This window comes from Camelus bactrianus, chromosome 26 (assembly GCF_048773025.1).
Source record: "Camelus bactrianus isolate YW-2024 breed Bactrian camel chromosome 26, ASM4877302v1, whole genome shotgun sequence".
Taxonomy (NCBI): domain Eukaryota; kingdom Metazoa; phylum Chordata; class Mammalia; order Artiodactyla; family Camelidae; genus Camelus; species Camelus bactrianus.
Window position 1 is genome coordinate 19,874,064 of NC_133564.1, and position 12,261 is coordinate 19,886,324.

Below are 12,261 nucleotides of genomic sequence, written 5' to 3' on the forward strand. Positions count from 1 at the left end.
GACAAGTTTGCAACGGAACCCCTTCTATAGGGGTCATTTCATTCCCGTGTGGGATTCATAATAGAATACATTTTTGCTTACCAGCTATGAATTCAACAGTGTGTGCTAGGGTGTGCTAGAGAAGGCGTATCACCAAGTATTATGTTCTTAAAGAGCAATTTGAGTCTATGACACTGTGCAGACAGGCATCATCAGAATTGTTTTAAATGTTTGGAGGACAGTCTCCACCTGTAGCACTGAAAACTGCACCCTGACGTACAGATCTGATGGCTTCTGTTACATCCTGAGGCCAAGCGGTGTTTGAGTTCTGGGTGTGGTGTCTGGGCTTTTCATAGCTGGACGCACAGGAACCCATACTGATGTGTGGGGGGCCCCACTCCTGAAATTCCAGTTCTCCAGCCATGAAGAAAGCTTGAGAGGAGAGGCAGCGGCGCACGGACAGTCTGGGTTTTACTGAAGCAGTAGCTTTCCCTCCCTGACTTCTCCAGTTAGACGGAGGTGACACCCCAACACTTAGCTGCAACCCTAATTCAACTCTTAATTTTTAAACACTTAAAAAAAAAGTTTTGAAAGATTCTTAGCGTTATGTAAATATGTTATTTTAAAATCTACTTTCTGCCAATTGAGAAACACTAGAGTTAATCTCCTTAAACCAAGAAAAAAAAAAAAGGCTATCTCCCTATCTTTAAGATAATGTTAGAGATGGAATTAACCATTCAATAAGAAAAATGGATAAATAAAATATAAAGGAGGGTGTATTAGATACATGTAATCAAGGAATTTAGCCAAACAGTATTACTAACCAGATACTTTCCTATAGCCTTGTAAGTTCAAAAAGTCTTGGTAATACAGTGAAAAAATTTAGTTTACAGAGGAGCCAAACATACTTAGTTACTGCCTAACTTTGGCATCAGAGATAATTTGATGAAAAATTTTTGGTGTTACAGGAAAAGTACCTATATTCTGAACCTGAGTGTAAAAAACAGTGTTTACTAAGTTAATTTATGTTTAATTTATTGCCTTAGAAATAACTTACAGAATGTGACTAGTTAATACTAAATTTCATCTGAGAGGCTAAGTAGGCAAGAATCTTAAAGGATGGTTTCTCCAAAAATGTTCGTATAGAAGATTCGTCTCTCAGATTTTGTAAATAATTAGAACCTTACAGTTTAAAAACTGATACTGGGCTAAATAATCCAATTGATTTGCATAGAAATTCTAGAAAGAGAATGAAATGTTGATAAGAATTAAAGACATGGTAAACTCAGAGAAACGAAGAATAAATGAATACAGATTTCAGTAAGTATTGGTAGGACATGTAACAGTGGTATCAGTCAGGAAGGTCACCTTAAATCTGTTTATGCTGCAGTACATTCTAGATAGAGTTAAAGAGTTAAGATGGTTTTTGCTCTTCTGTTTGCACACAAGTTATATAAAATATATAAAATGTAGGTATTTATCCATATATAGGTTTATTGAAATGAAGTTATCAGATAAGAGGCTTAGATAAATTAAAGTAACATTTTGTTAAGCGTATTGCATAAAAGTTTATAGTTAGTTACCACATCCCCACCCCATCTCCAGTTTCCGGATGGGTGGAAACAAAGCCTCGGTTCTGACTCTGAGTCTGTCCCAGAGACTTTGTAGCCTCTTCCCATCCCTGGGCCCCACCTTCCCTACCGAGGGTGACCGGGAGGGTCGCAGAGAGGGGAAGTGAGAAAACACTATAAACAGTAAAACACCGTGTCATTATGATATGTCCTCTGACAAATATAATTCCTGGGAACATTTAAAATTTTAGAAAATGACATAAAGGAATACTAATCTCAGATATTTGGGTAAATTGTAAAATAGGTAGATTATTTTTCATTAATACATGACTATAAAGCCATTCTCCTTTCAGGACTTTAATATTATGCCTGTGAACTTGGTTACTATCTCTGTCTGCTTTGGAAGTGGCGATTGTTGTGAAACAGTTTCTCCTTTCATTAAGCCATCTTAGAACTGAAAATTATCAAGTTTGAATACAAATATGAGTTGTTTAACCATGGAGAGCTACCATAGAAGATGAGAGCCTTTTTCCTTTTTTTTTAACAGGAGGTCTGTATTGAGTGTATTTTGCCATTGTATCTTAGAACGCAAATGCTGAGGTCTCTTTCCTTTGCTTTAAGAAATCACTATTTTCTTCCTCCTAAAAAATTAGAGAAAATAATTACTGTTTATAAAGTTGTCCTTGGTTTGCTTGTCACCACAGAATGTGGATGCCATGGGGAATGCCTGTGAGAATAAAGAAACATTTATTTTTTTTAGTTTCTTGTAGTTTTTTTCCCCCCTTCAGATCGAGATTTGTTTTGCTTATTTAGCCTACTTATTTCAAGAAGCTAAGCAGCTTGTTTCCTGTTTTTCCAATTCTGTTGATATTTAAAGTGACTGAGACATTTGGAATGGTTCCAAAACAGAACCATTTTCCCATTTAATATAGAGCAGAGTGATTCCCAGGGCACCAACGACATAGAAAGGGAATAGTCACTTAGCGTGGCATCTTAGATAGATCAGGAGTATCAGCATGTGCTTAAAACAAAAACAACAAAAAATTTTAAAGCCGTGTTGCTTTAAGGAGGGGAAGAAACAACAAAGCTTGTGTTTGATAGAAAACAGAATAGTATTGTCAAGAGTATCATGCTCTTAGCAATGAAATTAGAGATCGGGGGTGAAATGTGAGTAGATCTTCAGTGTACGTGTGATGATCTGTTAGAGATTAGGAAATGACTCACCCATAGTATAAATGTTTGTAAGGACCAGGCCATCGGCAGGAAAAGGATGGGAAGTTGGTAGGAAAAGTGTAGGAAGAGGGAAAGGCACTTAAAGTCCAATCATTTGTGTGGCTTTTCAGCCTCTGTGATTGGAAGATAGAGTCAGGGTACCTGTCACCATCCGGTTTCTGTGTCAGTCTACCTGGAAAGTTAACAACTGTGAGATCCACATTACTTTGCACACAATTTTCATGTTTCTGAATTAGTAAATCTGTTGCATGCCCCCAGTACTCTGCCCCCTATAAATCTTCATAAGTCAGAGCTCAGGCCATCGTCTGTGTTTATGGATTCCAGACATCTAGATGTTTGAGTAATCCCCGTTCTCATCCATGTGCTTTCCTTACGTAAACATAACTTAAGTGCATTTCTGTGGCTTATCTAGTCGTTTGTGAACCCAGATGGTGGTGATTATAAAAGTCAAAGTCACATATTTTCCTACCTATATTAATTCCTTTTGCAGTTGAAAAGGGCAGGCAGAAGAATCCCAGGAGTTTATGTATCCAGACCCAGACGTCTCCAGATGTGCTGTCCTCTGAAAAAACACTTGAGTTGGCTCGGTATAAAACAAAATGTGAAAACCAAAGTGGATTTATTGTGCAGCTCAAGCAGCTTCTCTCCTGTGGTAATACCAAGTTGGAAGCGTTAACAGTGGTGATCCAGCACCTGCTGTCTGAGGTAAGGACACATGCCCTCTAAACCGTCTTCTCACTAAGGTGGGGCAGGGCGGGTCGGGGGTGGGGGTGCTTACGCACCTGTCTTGTGACTGTCTTTAAGTTAACGATTGTTTAGATCACAGATAATTCATCCAGTTGTGCTTTTGTTAACTCACTTGACACCCGAGTCACTCTCTAGACATTTGGGGTTGAAACGTTTCTTAGTGCCTCCCCTTTCCCCTCTGGAGTCTCTCTGACCAACAACAGTGAAAAGATAATCGTCTGTTAAACTTCCATACACGTCAACGAAAAGTTAATCACATGATCTAAGAAAGAAATGGAAAATTTTATTCGAGCCAAATTGAGGATTATAACCTGGGAACAGCATGTCAGAAAATTGCAGAAAATGTTCCACCCATTAAGAAGTCAAGGCACAGTTGTATAAGGTTTTTGAGACTGAGGGCTGTGTGCTAGATGACATGTTATTGACAGTTTACACTGGAGGTATGAAGCGGTGGGTCATATGACCTCTTACAGGCTCAGGAAGGAATGTTATCTTTTAAGGAGTTGCCTTACCGATGCTGGAAGAACGTTGCTGTTTATGGTTGAGTAGGTATTTCTGCCCACGGGGAGGTCAGTGCATCACCCAGATACATAATGGATAGCAGAGGGATGAGTGGAGCCAGAGGGCAGAGAAAATTTTTTTCGTGTTTAAATTTTTTTTGTCTTGGCATAAAATAAAAATTTTATTTCACAGTATCAACATTTTCACTTAATTTTTTGGTCAAACTTTATGTAGCTTTCCATGTCACACATAGTTTAATGCTTTGAAAAAAATGAGGTTGATGATATTTATGGGTCAAAGAACACTTGTGAGGTAACTGCCAGCACAGGTCTGGGGATTCCATCTGTTCCTAACGTAGTCTGTTGTCCACCAAACACAAAACAGATTTTCTCTGTTTACTTACTCTTCCCTGATACTCTACAGGGATGTTAATTCAGGAACTAGTTAGAATTCATTGAGAAAACCGAGTTTCTATGAACTTGTGCTACTGGCAAAGCAATAAAAATCATAATTATTTAAGAGGAAATACCGAGATGAGAATACAACTTGAACTCTTGAGGTATTTTTTAATCGCCGTTTGAAAGATAAGGGTACATGACATCTCAGTGTGTTTGTTCTGTAGCTGAGTTCCATCCAAGAAACCTATTCATTTCTTCCAGAGGCTGCTCTGATATGGTTGCCTGTCTGGTGAATGAGACTTGGTCTGTGCCTTTGACGAGCTACCAAGCTAGCAGACAGTTTGAATCAGTATATGGTGAACATTTTACAGCTTTGTCCAAATATGTTCTTTTGTGAGGGAGATGGAGACATTTACCTTGTTTTTAAATGACAGTAGGATACAGTAGTTTTGTTTTTCTTTAATATGTAAGAAAGGAATCTGAGAGTTGGTTAAGATGACCAAGCAAGGTAAATTGGAAACTACATAATATCAAGTGTAGGGAACAACTAATTTGTCTATTTAGTAACAAACCAGTTATTTATTTCACTGTGTCTAGCCTCTTCTCCCTCCCTGATCTCCCACATGAAAGCAGTCATGTCTGGTGAGTCCGCATCCCAGTGTCTCTCCTCTTTATCCACACCCTCTTTTCCATTTCTACTGATGCCAACCATGTTCAAACCCTGGGTAACTGTCTACTAGATTCTGATGATAACTTCTTAACCAGTCTTCAGGCTTGCATCCTCTTCCCCATAATCCATCCCAAGCCCCGCTAAGATTCACATTTCCAAAGCATCCACTCTACTGATTAAAACCTTCAGTGGTTCTCCATTGTCCACATCTGATCTGTCCAGTTTGGCAACCACTGGCCTTACAAAGCTATTGAGCATTTGCGTGTCATCAGGCTGAACTGAGATATGCAATTAGTGTAAAATACGCGTGGATTTTGAAGACAGTGTGGAAAAAAGGATGTAAAATTATCTTGTTAATTTTCCTATTGACTAGATGTTGAAATGACCATTTGGATATATGGGATTAAATAAAATATATTATTAAATTAGTTTAATCTTTTGCACTTAAGAAGTGTGGCTACTAGGAAATTAAAATTCCATACATGGTTCACATGATATTTGTTTTGGATGACTCTGGTATGTCACTTGGAATATAAGACTCTCTGTAATTTGGCACCAATTGCCCCTTTTAACCGTCGCCTCCCTGCCCAGATGCTCCGACTCTGTCATCAGGAAGATGGAGGAGAAGCAGGAGGGATTTACCATTTGTTGAAATATTTACTAAGTACCAGACGTTCTTACTTACAATAAAATCCTCTCCAAAAACACAAGTTACAATTTACAAATAAGGAAATTGAGGCATAGCACTGGGCTTGACTATCATCAGACAGCTGATAAGAGGAGGACCAGAACTTGAACCCAGGTCTAGGACATTACGAACTCAAAATCCCCTACAAACTTCCTGCTACAAATACTATTACCACCCCTCTCCCTAATACCTACATGTTCACATCTTTCTCGTAGTTGCATCACAGTACTACCTGGATTTAATTTACATGGATCCATTATACAAACCATCAAAGTTAAAAATGCAAATTAAATAGATGAGGCAGTCTTGCCTTCCATGCCTCGCAGTGAGCAAAGGCCCGGGAGTGGGTGTGGGGTGGAGGACAGGAGACTTCTTCCTGCAGCTGTGTTCCCAGGCCCTCAGGACCTCACGTGGCATGACCCTTCCACGCTCCATGTGGTCCTAGTGTTTAAAGATACTTTCCTCCCATACAACTTGGCCCCTAACGACAAGCCAAACATTTTATCAGGTGCTCAGTTGGAGAAAGATTAGGTCCAACACTAGAGAAAAACATTCATCGAGTTGGGCATACTGAGAGAAGATTTTTCAGTCCACAGCAGGGCAAACTCTCAATGAGTTTTTGGGTATTTGGACTGCATGGGGATTTCATCTTACACTCAGTTTAGGTCCTAAGGCCCATGCAATTGTGACTCCATTGGATTTCTTAAAATTCAGCTTGCAAATGCTCTAAAAAGAAGTCTTCCCTGGTCCTTCTAGCTCTATGTTCTGTCTGCTCTCGGGGTTCTAGGAGCACTTTTATTTCTCTGACCCTCTACCTTGGAGATTGCCGTTTCGCACTTGTTCTTAGTCTTTAGGACAGGAAGCTCCATGAGAGCAGGATCTGCGTCTGGTGTGTTCCTAGGAAGGTGCCCCGGCTGCCATGGCGGTGCCTTATACGTGACAGTCAGACAGAGTGTATCCCAGTGAACACACGGACGGGTGAGGGGGATGGGGTCCCAGATGTAAGACGAGCATGTAAAGTCTTTATGTCGATGTTCTTTGCTCTTTATAACCAATTGGCAAATATTTACTGATTGCCTCATGTATGCAGGGCACGGTTATAAAACAGTTGGAAAGGAAAGACATAACCAGGAGGAAAGTTAGGCCTTTTTTTTTTTTCCTCCAAATTTTTACTTAACCCTTTGGTTCTTGCATACTCATTACAGAAGTGATAGACAGACACATAGACAGGTAGAATGTAGATTATAGATGTAGACTGATCTATATATACATAAAGATCTTATTGTTGCTGACTTTTTCTAAATGGTTTCCGAGCATTAAATCATGGGTAAAAATGGTTGGTTATAGGAAATCCAGCCACTCTCACTTATCCTTTGGTTGTGAGTCCATTTAATAACTACAACTTTCCCACTGTAGCGGCAGATGGCATTCATTACATAGCAGAAGTTCTGATGAGTGTCTCATGCATCTGGAAACCAATACCAGACTGTTTCTCAAAAGACACACGACTGTTGGTTTTAGTTTGTTCTAATTCTTGGCTTATCCTTGCATAATTGTACAGTGTTCTGTACAGACAGACCAAGTGAAGGACAGTGTTGATGGAGGCAATACCCAGTTTCTTCATAAAAGTGTCTGTGGGTGAATTTCTAGGTACACGTGAGCAGGACCAAGGTCACCGCTCACCCCAAACCTCTGACTAATTATTCAGTGAGCCTCCAATTCTGTTTTTGAAAGTGGAATCTAACCTAAAGTAGCACCTAAACAAAGATGAATTTTGAATGACATTAGCAGTCTGTTACAAGTAAAAATGTCTCACAACCAAAACAGTGGCTGTGATTCACTGCGTGGTGGTGGGGAGGAGGTCCGAGATGGCGCACATCTGAGCCACCTGACGTGGCTCTCTTCTGCATAATCCCCTGTGCTGCTGACGCCCTTTGGTAGCTGGCAGTTCAGGCCCACTGATGGGACGACAGCCAGAGACTAAGTGCCTGTGTCCCAGGGATTCCTAATTAAATTATGGTGAATCCTTTTTTTTTCCCCCCTTGGGGCACTTCCTACATTTAATGCATGAGGATAAAAGCATTTTTCCATCCAGATTCCCACCTCCCTCTTTTTTCACATTGTATGGAATTCTGCATGTTACAACACAAAGGGAATTAAATAAACAAAGAGAATTAAATAAACTTGTTATCTGGACAATAGAGAGTTTATCATCTAAGACAGAAACACTGATAGAGGAGCAGCTAAATAAAAAGAAACAGGCAATCAATATCTGAGTGACAAAATGCATTTTGTCGTCTGCAGATAAAGGGTAAATGTCTTACAGGGCAAGCTACCAGGAGTCAGGTAGAAAGGAACGCTGCGTGTGTGCATGGTATGGGGACCGTGGTCAGCATTTCACAGAGGATTGTGTTTAAAGCCCTTGGTTTTCCCATTATCCTGTACTGCTTCCCCTCAGATGAGGTAATCTGCCTTCAGTTATTGGCCTGGATGTTTTAATTCTACCCAGGTCCCAAGCTTCTTGAAGCAAGAAACATGTCTTAAATTTTTTCCATATTTTTCCCAGCATCTGGAATGGTTCTTGGTTAAATGGTACTTTGGTTGGTAATAACTTGGCAACCAACTCAGAAGGATAAATGCCCTGCCTTGGCATCTGGGGAAAGGGGATAATATCTGTGATTGACAGTTAGCGTTCCCTGAAGGTATGTAAAATGGGTCAGGTACAGAAGACCAGGCATTCCAGCTTGGGGAAGTGTGACATGCATGGCGAGCAACTTGGACAGAAGAGGAGTTGGGAGTCGAAACAGGAGCTGGATGATTGAGATTCATGGAAGTTTATTGTTTATGCACTCAGTGGAAGACTGCACTCAGATGAAGGGCAAGAATATGGGATAAAAATCTACCAGCCCTGTGCAGGATGGTGTGGAGGGAGGCTTTCCATAATGTGGAGGGTTGGCAAGTATCAGGACCAGGGCAGAGGCAGCACTCATAGAAAAAGTGCAATGGATTCAAGACATGTGAGGAAGGGAGAGCTGACCGACTTTGGCATAATCATTTAGATGAAGACGAGCACAAACTGACCTCACGGTTTTCCTGTTACTGTCACTGGCATTGACAGAGGTTGGAAGATATCGATGGCTTCTGGGCATCAAGGAAGGCTGAGGGCAGTAGAGCTGAGGGAAATGTCCATGTGGGCACAGTAGTCCCTTGGGATCTGTGGGGGATTGGTTCCAGAACCACCGCCCCCCACAACATATACCAAAATCCATGGAGGCACAAGTCCCTCACATAAAATGGTGTAGTACAGTGGGCCTTGCCTGCCCCGGGCTCCGCAGCACAGGTTCAGTCAACCTTGGGTTTTGATTGTACTGAAATTGCTTGTCCTGAAAGGCCCTTTAATAAGCAGGAAGATCACCTGGTAGGTATTTGTGATAGAATGTAAAGGTTTTCATAAAATTACTCCTGGAAATTATATACCTACATAATTTTTTAATTCTTATTTTTCAAATTTGTGGAAATTTGAAAAACGATTTATCTTCTTGCCAACTTTTCCTTCTATTAGCAATTTAGCTGCTTACTATTGGAAAAGAGTGAATTTAAGCAAGGTCACCGAATGTGTCACAGGGCCACCTGTGGGTATCTAGTAAAGCTGACTTCTGGTTTCTTGTTACTTTAGTGACAAAACTTGCCAGTACTTACTTGAACTAGATTATTAAGGAGACAAAATTGACGCTTAAATTTGAGATTAAGAGGAAGTATATAGCATATGTATGTTTATTTGATATTCGTCCGGTTTTATCCAGTAGCTACTGCATTTAAGTAAACTTTTTATCCAAACTTTAATTTCTACATTAGAAAACTCATTACTTAATCACTTTAGAAACCTGGACTCTCTGATTTGTGATTTCAGAACAACTTAACACTGCATTTTAAGAATCAAGCATTTTGAATACCATTAAGGCCAAAATGTACCCATTGAGAAAGTGTTTCTTAAATTCCAGTCACTGTTAAATGTCCACATGACAGTCCAGTGTGTCACTAACTCCTTTAGCTCTTTAGTGAGAGGTTACTGCAAAATAAAAAGTAAAAATCATAAAATACGTATCTGATCGCCAACTTTCCAATCAGCACGTCACACCACTTCTTAAAACGCCAGTGGACCACGTTCTAAGCATTCCAATTAGGTTTTCCGGGAAACACCATTTGTTTTACAATGTCATTTTAAATTCTAAGTCACAACCCACACTTTCCCCATTTTTCACCTCATTCATAACTCACTTCAATTTGTTTTGGAGAACAAATTTCCCTCTTCTGTTAGCAGGTATGATAATCTAATGACCTCAATTAGAGAAGGGAATAAAAAGGCTGACAAATCTAAAAATAACTCCATTATCCACGTTGAGGAGGTCGGTTTTTCCTTCCACTGTACCAGCTGATACTTAAGTAAGTGGCAATCGATCAGTCGCATGCCTGGCTCTCGTTTTTCATAAATGAAGGGCTGTGGCTTTAAGTAATCGCAGGCCGCCGGTGCCAGAGGCAGAAGCTGCAGCATCAGCTCCTGTGCGGAGGGACGTCGGAGGCAAACGGTAACCTGCAGGACGGAGGAGGGCGAGCCCGGGGCCAATGGCGCGCCTCCTGGCCGCGCTGCGAATGTAGCCGGACCGGACTGGTGGGTGGCGCGGCCACCTGTGCACTTCTCGGCCGGTGCGGGGGGCGGGGGGAGTTGGAGACAGAAGCTGGAAAATGGGCTGCTCCGGCAGCAAAATGTGCCTCTATTCTCCGTGTGCGGCAACCAGGGTAATTCGTATTTGCTTATAGTCCTTTTCTGGAAGAATGTCAGGGACTAAGGCGGAGGATGTCTGGCGTTAGGGGGAAGTGCTCTGAATGACAAGCAACTCTTGCCTGCAAAGGCCGGCCTCAGGATCTCTGCAACGCTGGATCAGGATGCGGCGGGAGCTCCGTCTTGGGTGACCCCAGGGAGGGCATTTCCAGAGAGCTTTGAATTCTGCCCTTTTCCTTCCTTACAACCCGGTGGTAGGGAATCTGCATTTAAAAAATTGTATCTAATCGCTGTATTTGTCTTCGTGTGTGTATGTGGGCTTGCTGTGAGTTGCTGGTAACTTGGAAATTGTTCTCTTTTGCTAGTTGCTTTTTTGATTCTGAAACAGCTGCCTGGTTTTCTTTGATTCGTTTCTCTAACACCTCCTTAGAATTATACCTGATCCAACATATTATCATCCTTAGAAAATAATGTGGAGCTGAGGACAATTAATTTCATTTTGTCTTTAAAGGATTATTTTTTTTTCGCCGTGGCTTTGTGACAGACTTTGCATCTTTCTTTTAGAAGTAAAGGCTTGGCCTCGTAAGGAAACTTTTTTATTTGCAGATACAGGACAAAGTGCATATAAGTGCATATGTGTAGAACATTAAATATTTATCTTAAACTGATAGGCCTTTATTGCCCTTGGAGGGGGAGAATGCATTACGTCTTAAATGCAGTATGCAGTAGCTGGAAGGTTCTGGGATCGGCATTGAAGCCAGGCTCAAAGTAAATATTTTTAAATGGGCTGTTCAGTGCCTCCAGTGAAAGTTTCACAAGGACCTGAGAAAAGACAGATTTTTGAAACGTGAATTTCCTTAACAACTAGGGGACATCTGTGTTTTTTAACAACACAGACTGTTAGCCTAAGTGATTCATATCTTGGCTTCTAGATCCTGAGTCTCATTTTCCTGGTGATAACGAACGTGTGTTTTACTGAAAGGGACCCTCTTGAAAACATGAGTAACTTGATGTGTGTTTTCCGCAGCAGGAGGAAGCACTGAGACAACACAAAACCCTATCTCAAGAACTTGTTAACCTCCGGGGAGAGCTAGGTAAGAGTCTTTTTTGTTTGTTTGTTTTGTTAAGTTTTATGGGACGAGGGGAAAATTGGATAGTTTGGTTTTCCTCTCTGCATGGTGGCTGGAGTTGCACGCTGTCTCACTCCAGTATCTGTGCAAACACTTACTGTGGACGTGGCTTTTGAACCCTGACAGCTTGCCCTCAAGTTCACAGAATTCCAGGCACTGATCTGAGTAAGCCCAGCAGAGCTTCTGATGACCAAAACGTTTCTCTTCCTGAAGAGAGGGGCAGAATGGTTTTTGTAATTGTGTGGATTCCCGTTAATTTTTTTTTTCCTGAACCATTTTTCATATCAATGGGTGGTGGGAAGATGCCCTGTGTGACAGCAGTAATTATCTGATGCTTCCTTGGGGTGGTTTGTGAGTAGTGAGTACAAAACTGGAAGGGGTAACTGCCTGAAGAAGGCACGTTCTGTGCTCATCTTAGAACTGGGCCTGATGGGGAGTGAGGACCCAGTTCCACAGAGAGCCACGTGCTTCTGATGTCTGTGGCACCCGCCACCCGGTGCCAAACTCTGTTCTGGTTCTTGTCTCTCCTTGAAGGAGTCCTAGGTTCATGCAACAGGAAGGTGC

At 41.2% G+C, this 12,261-nt stretch overlaps 1 protein-coding gene across 11 annotated transcripts in view; it reads left to right on the top strand.

Moving 5' to 3' along the window:
- Nucleotides 1-12,261, top strand: part of MTUS1 (microtubule associated scaffold protein 1) — a 149,350-nt gene that overhangs the window by 112,495 nt on the left and 24,594 nt on the right. For 9 of the 11 annotated variants that reach the window (XM_010953262.3, XM_074353485.1, XM_074353490.1 and 6 more), the window contains 2 exons: nucleotides 3,274-3,488; nucleotides 11,595-11,661. In XM_010953262.3, coding sequence (XP_010951564.2) covers nucleotides 3,274-3,488; nucleotides 11,595-11,661 — 282 coding nt within the window. Of the gene's footprint in view, nucleotides 1-3,273; nucleotides 3,489-10,438; nucleotides 10,585-11,594; nucleotides 11,662-12,261 lie in introns of those variants that run through there. The other 2 variants (XM_074353487.1, XM_045515461.2) reach the window with 2 other exon arrangements.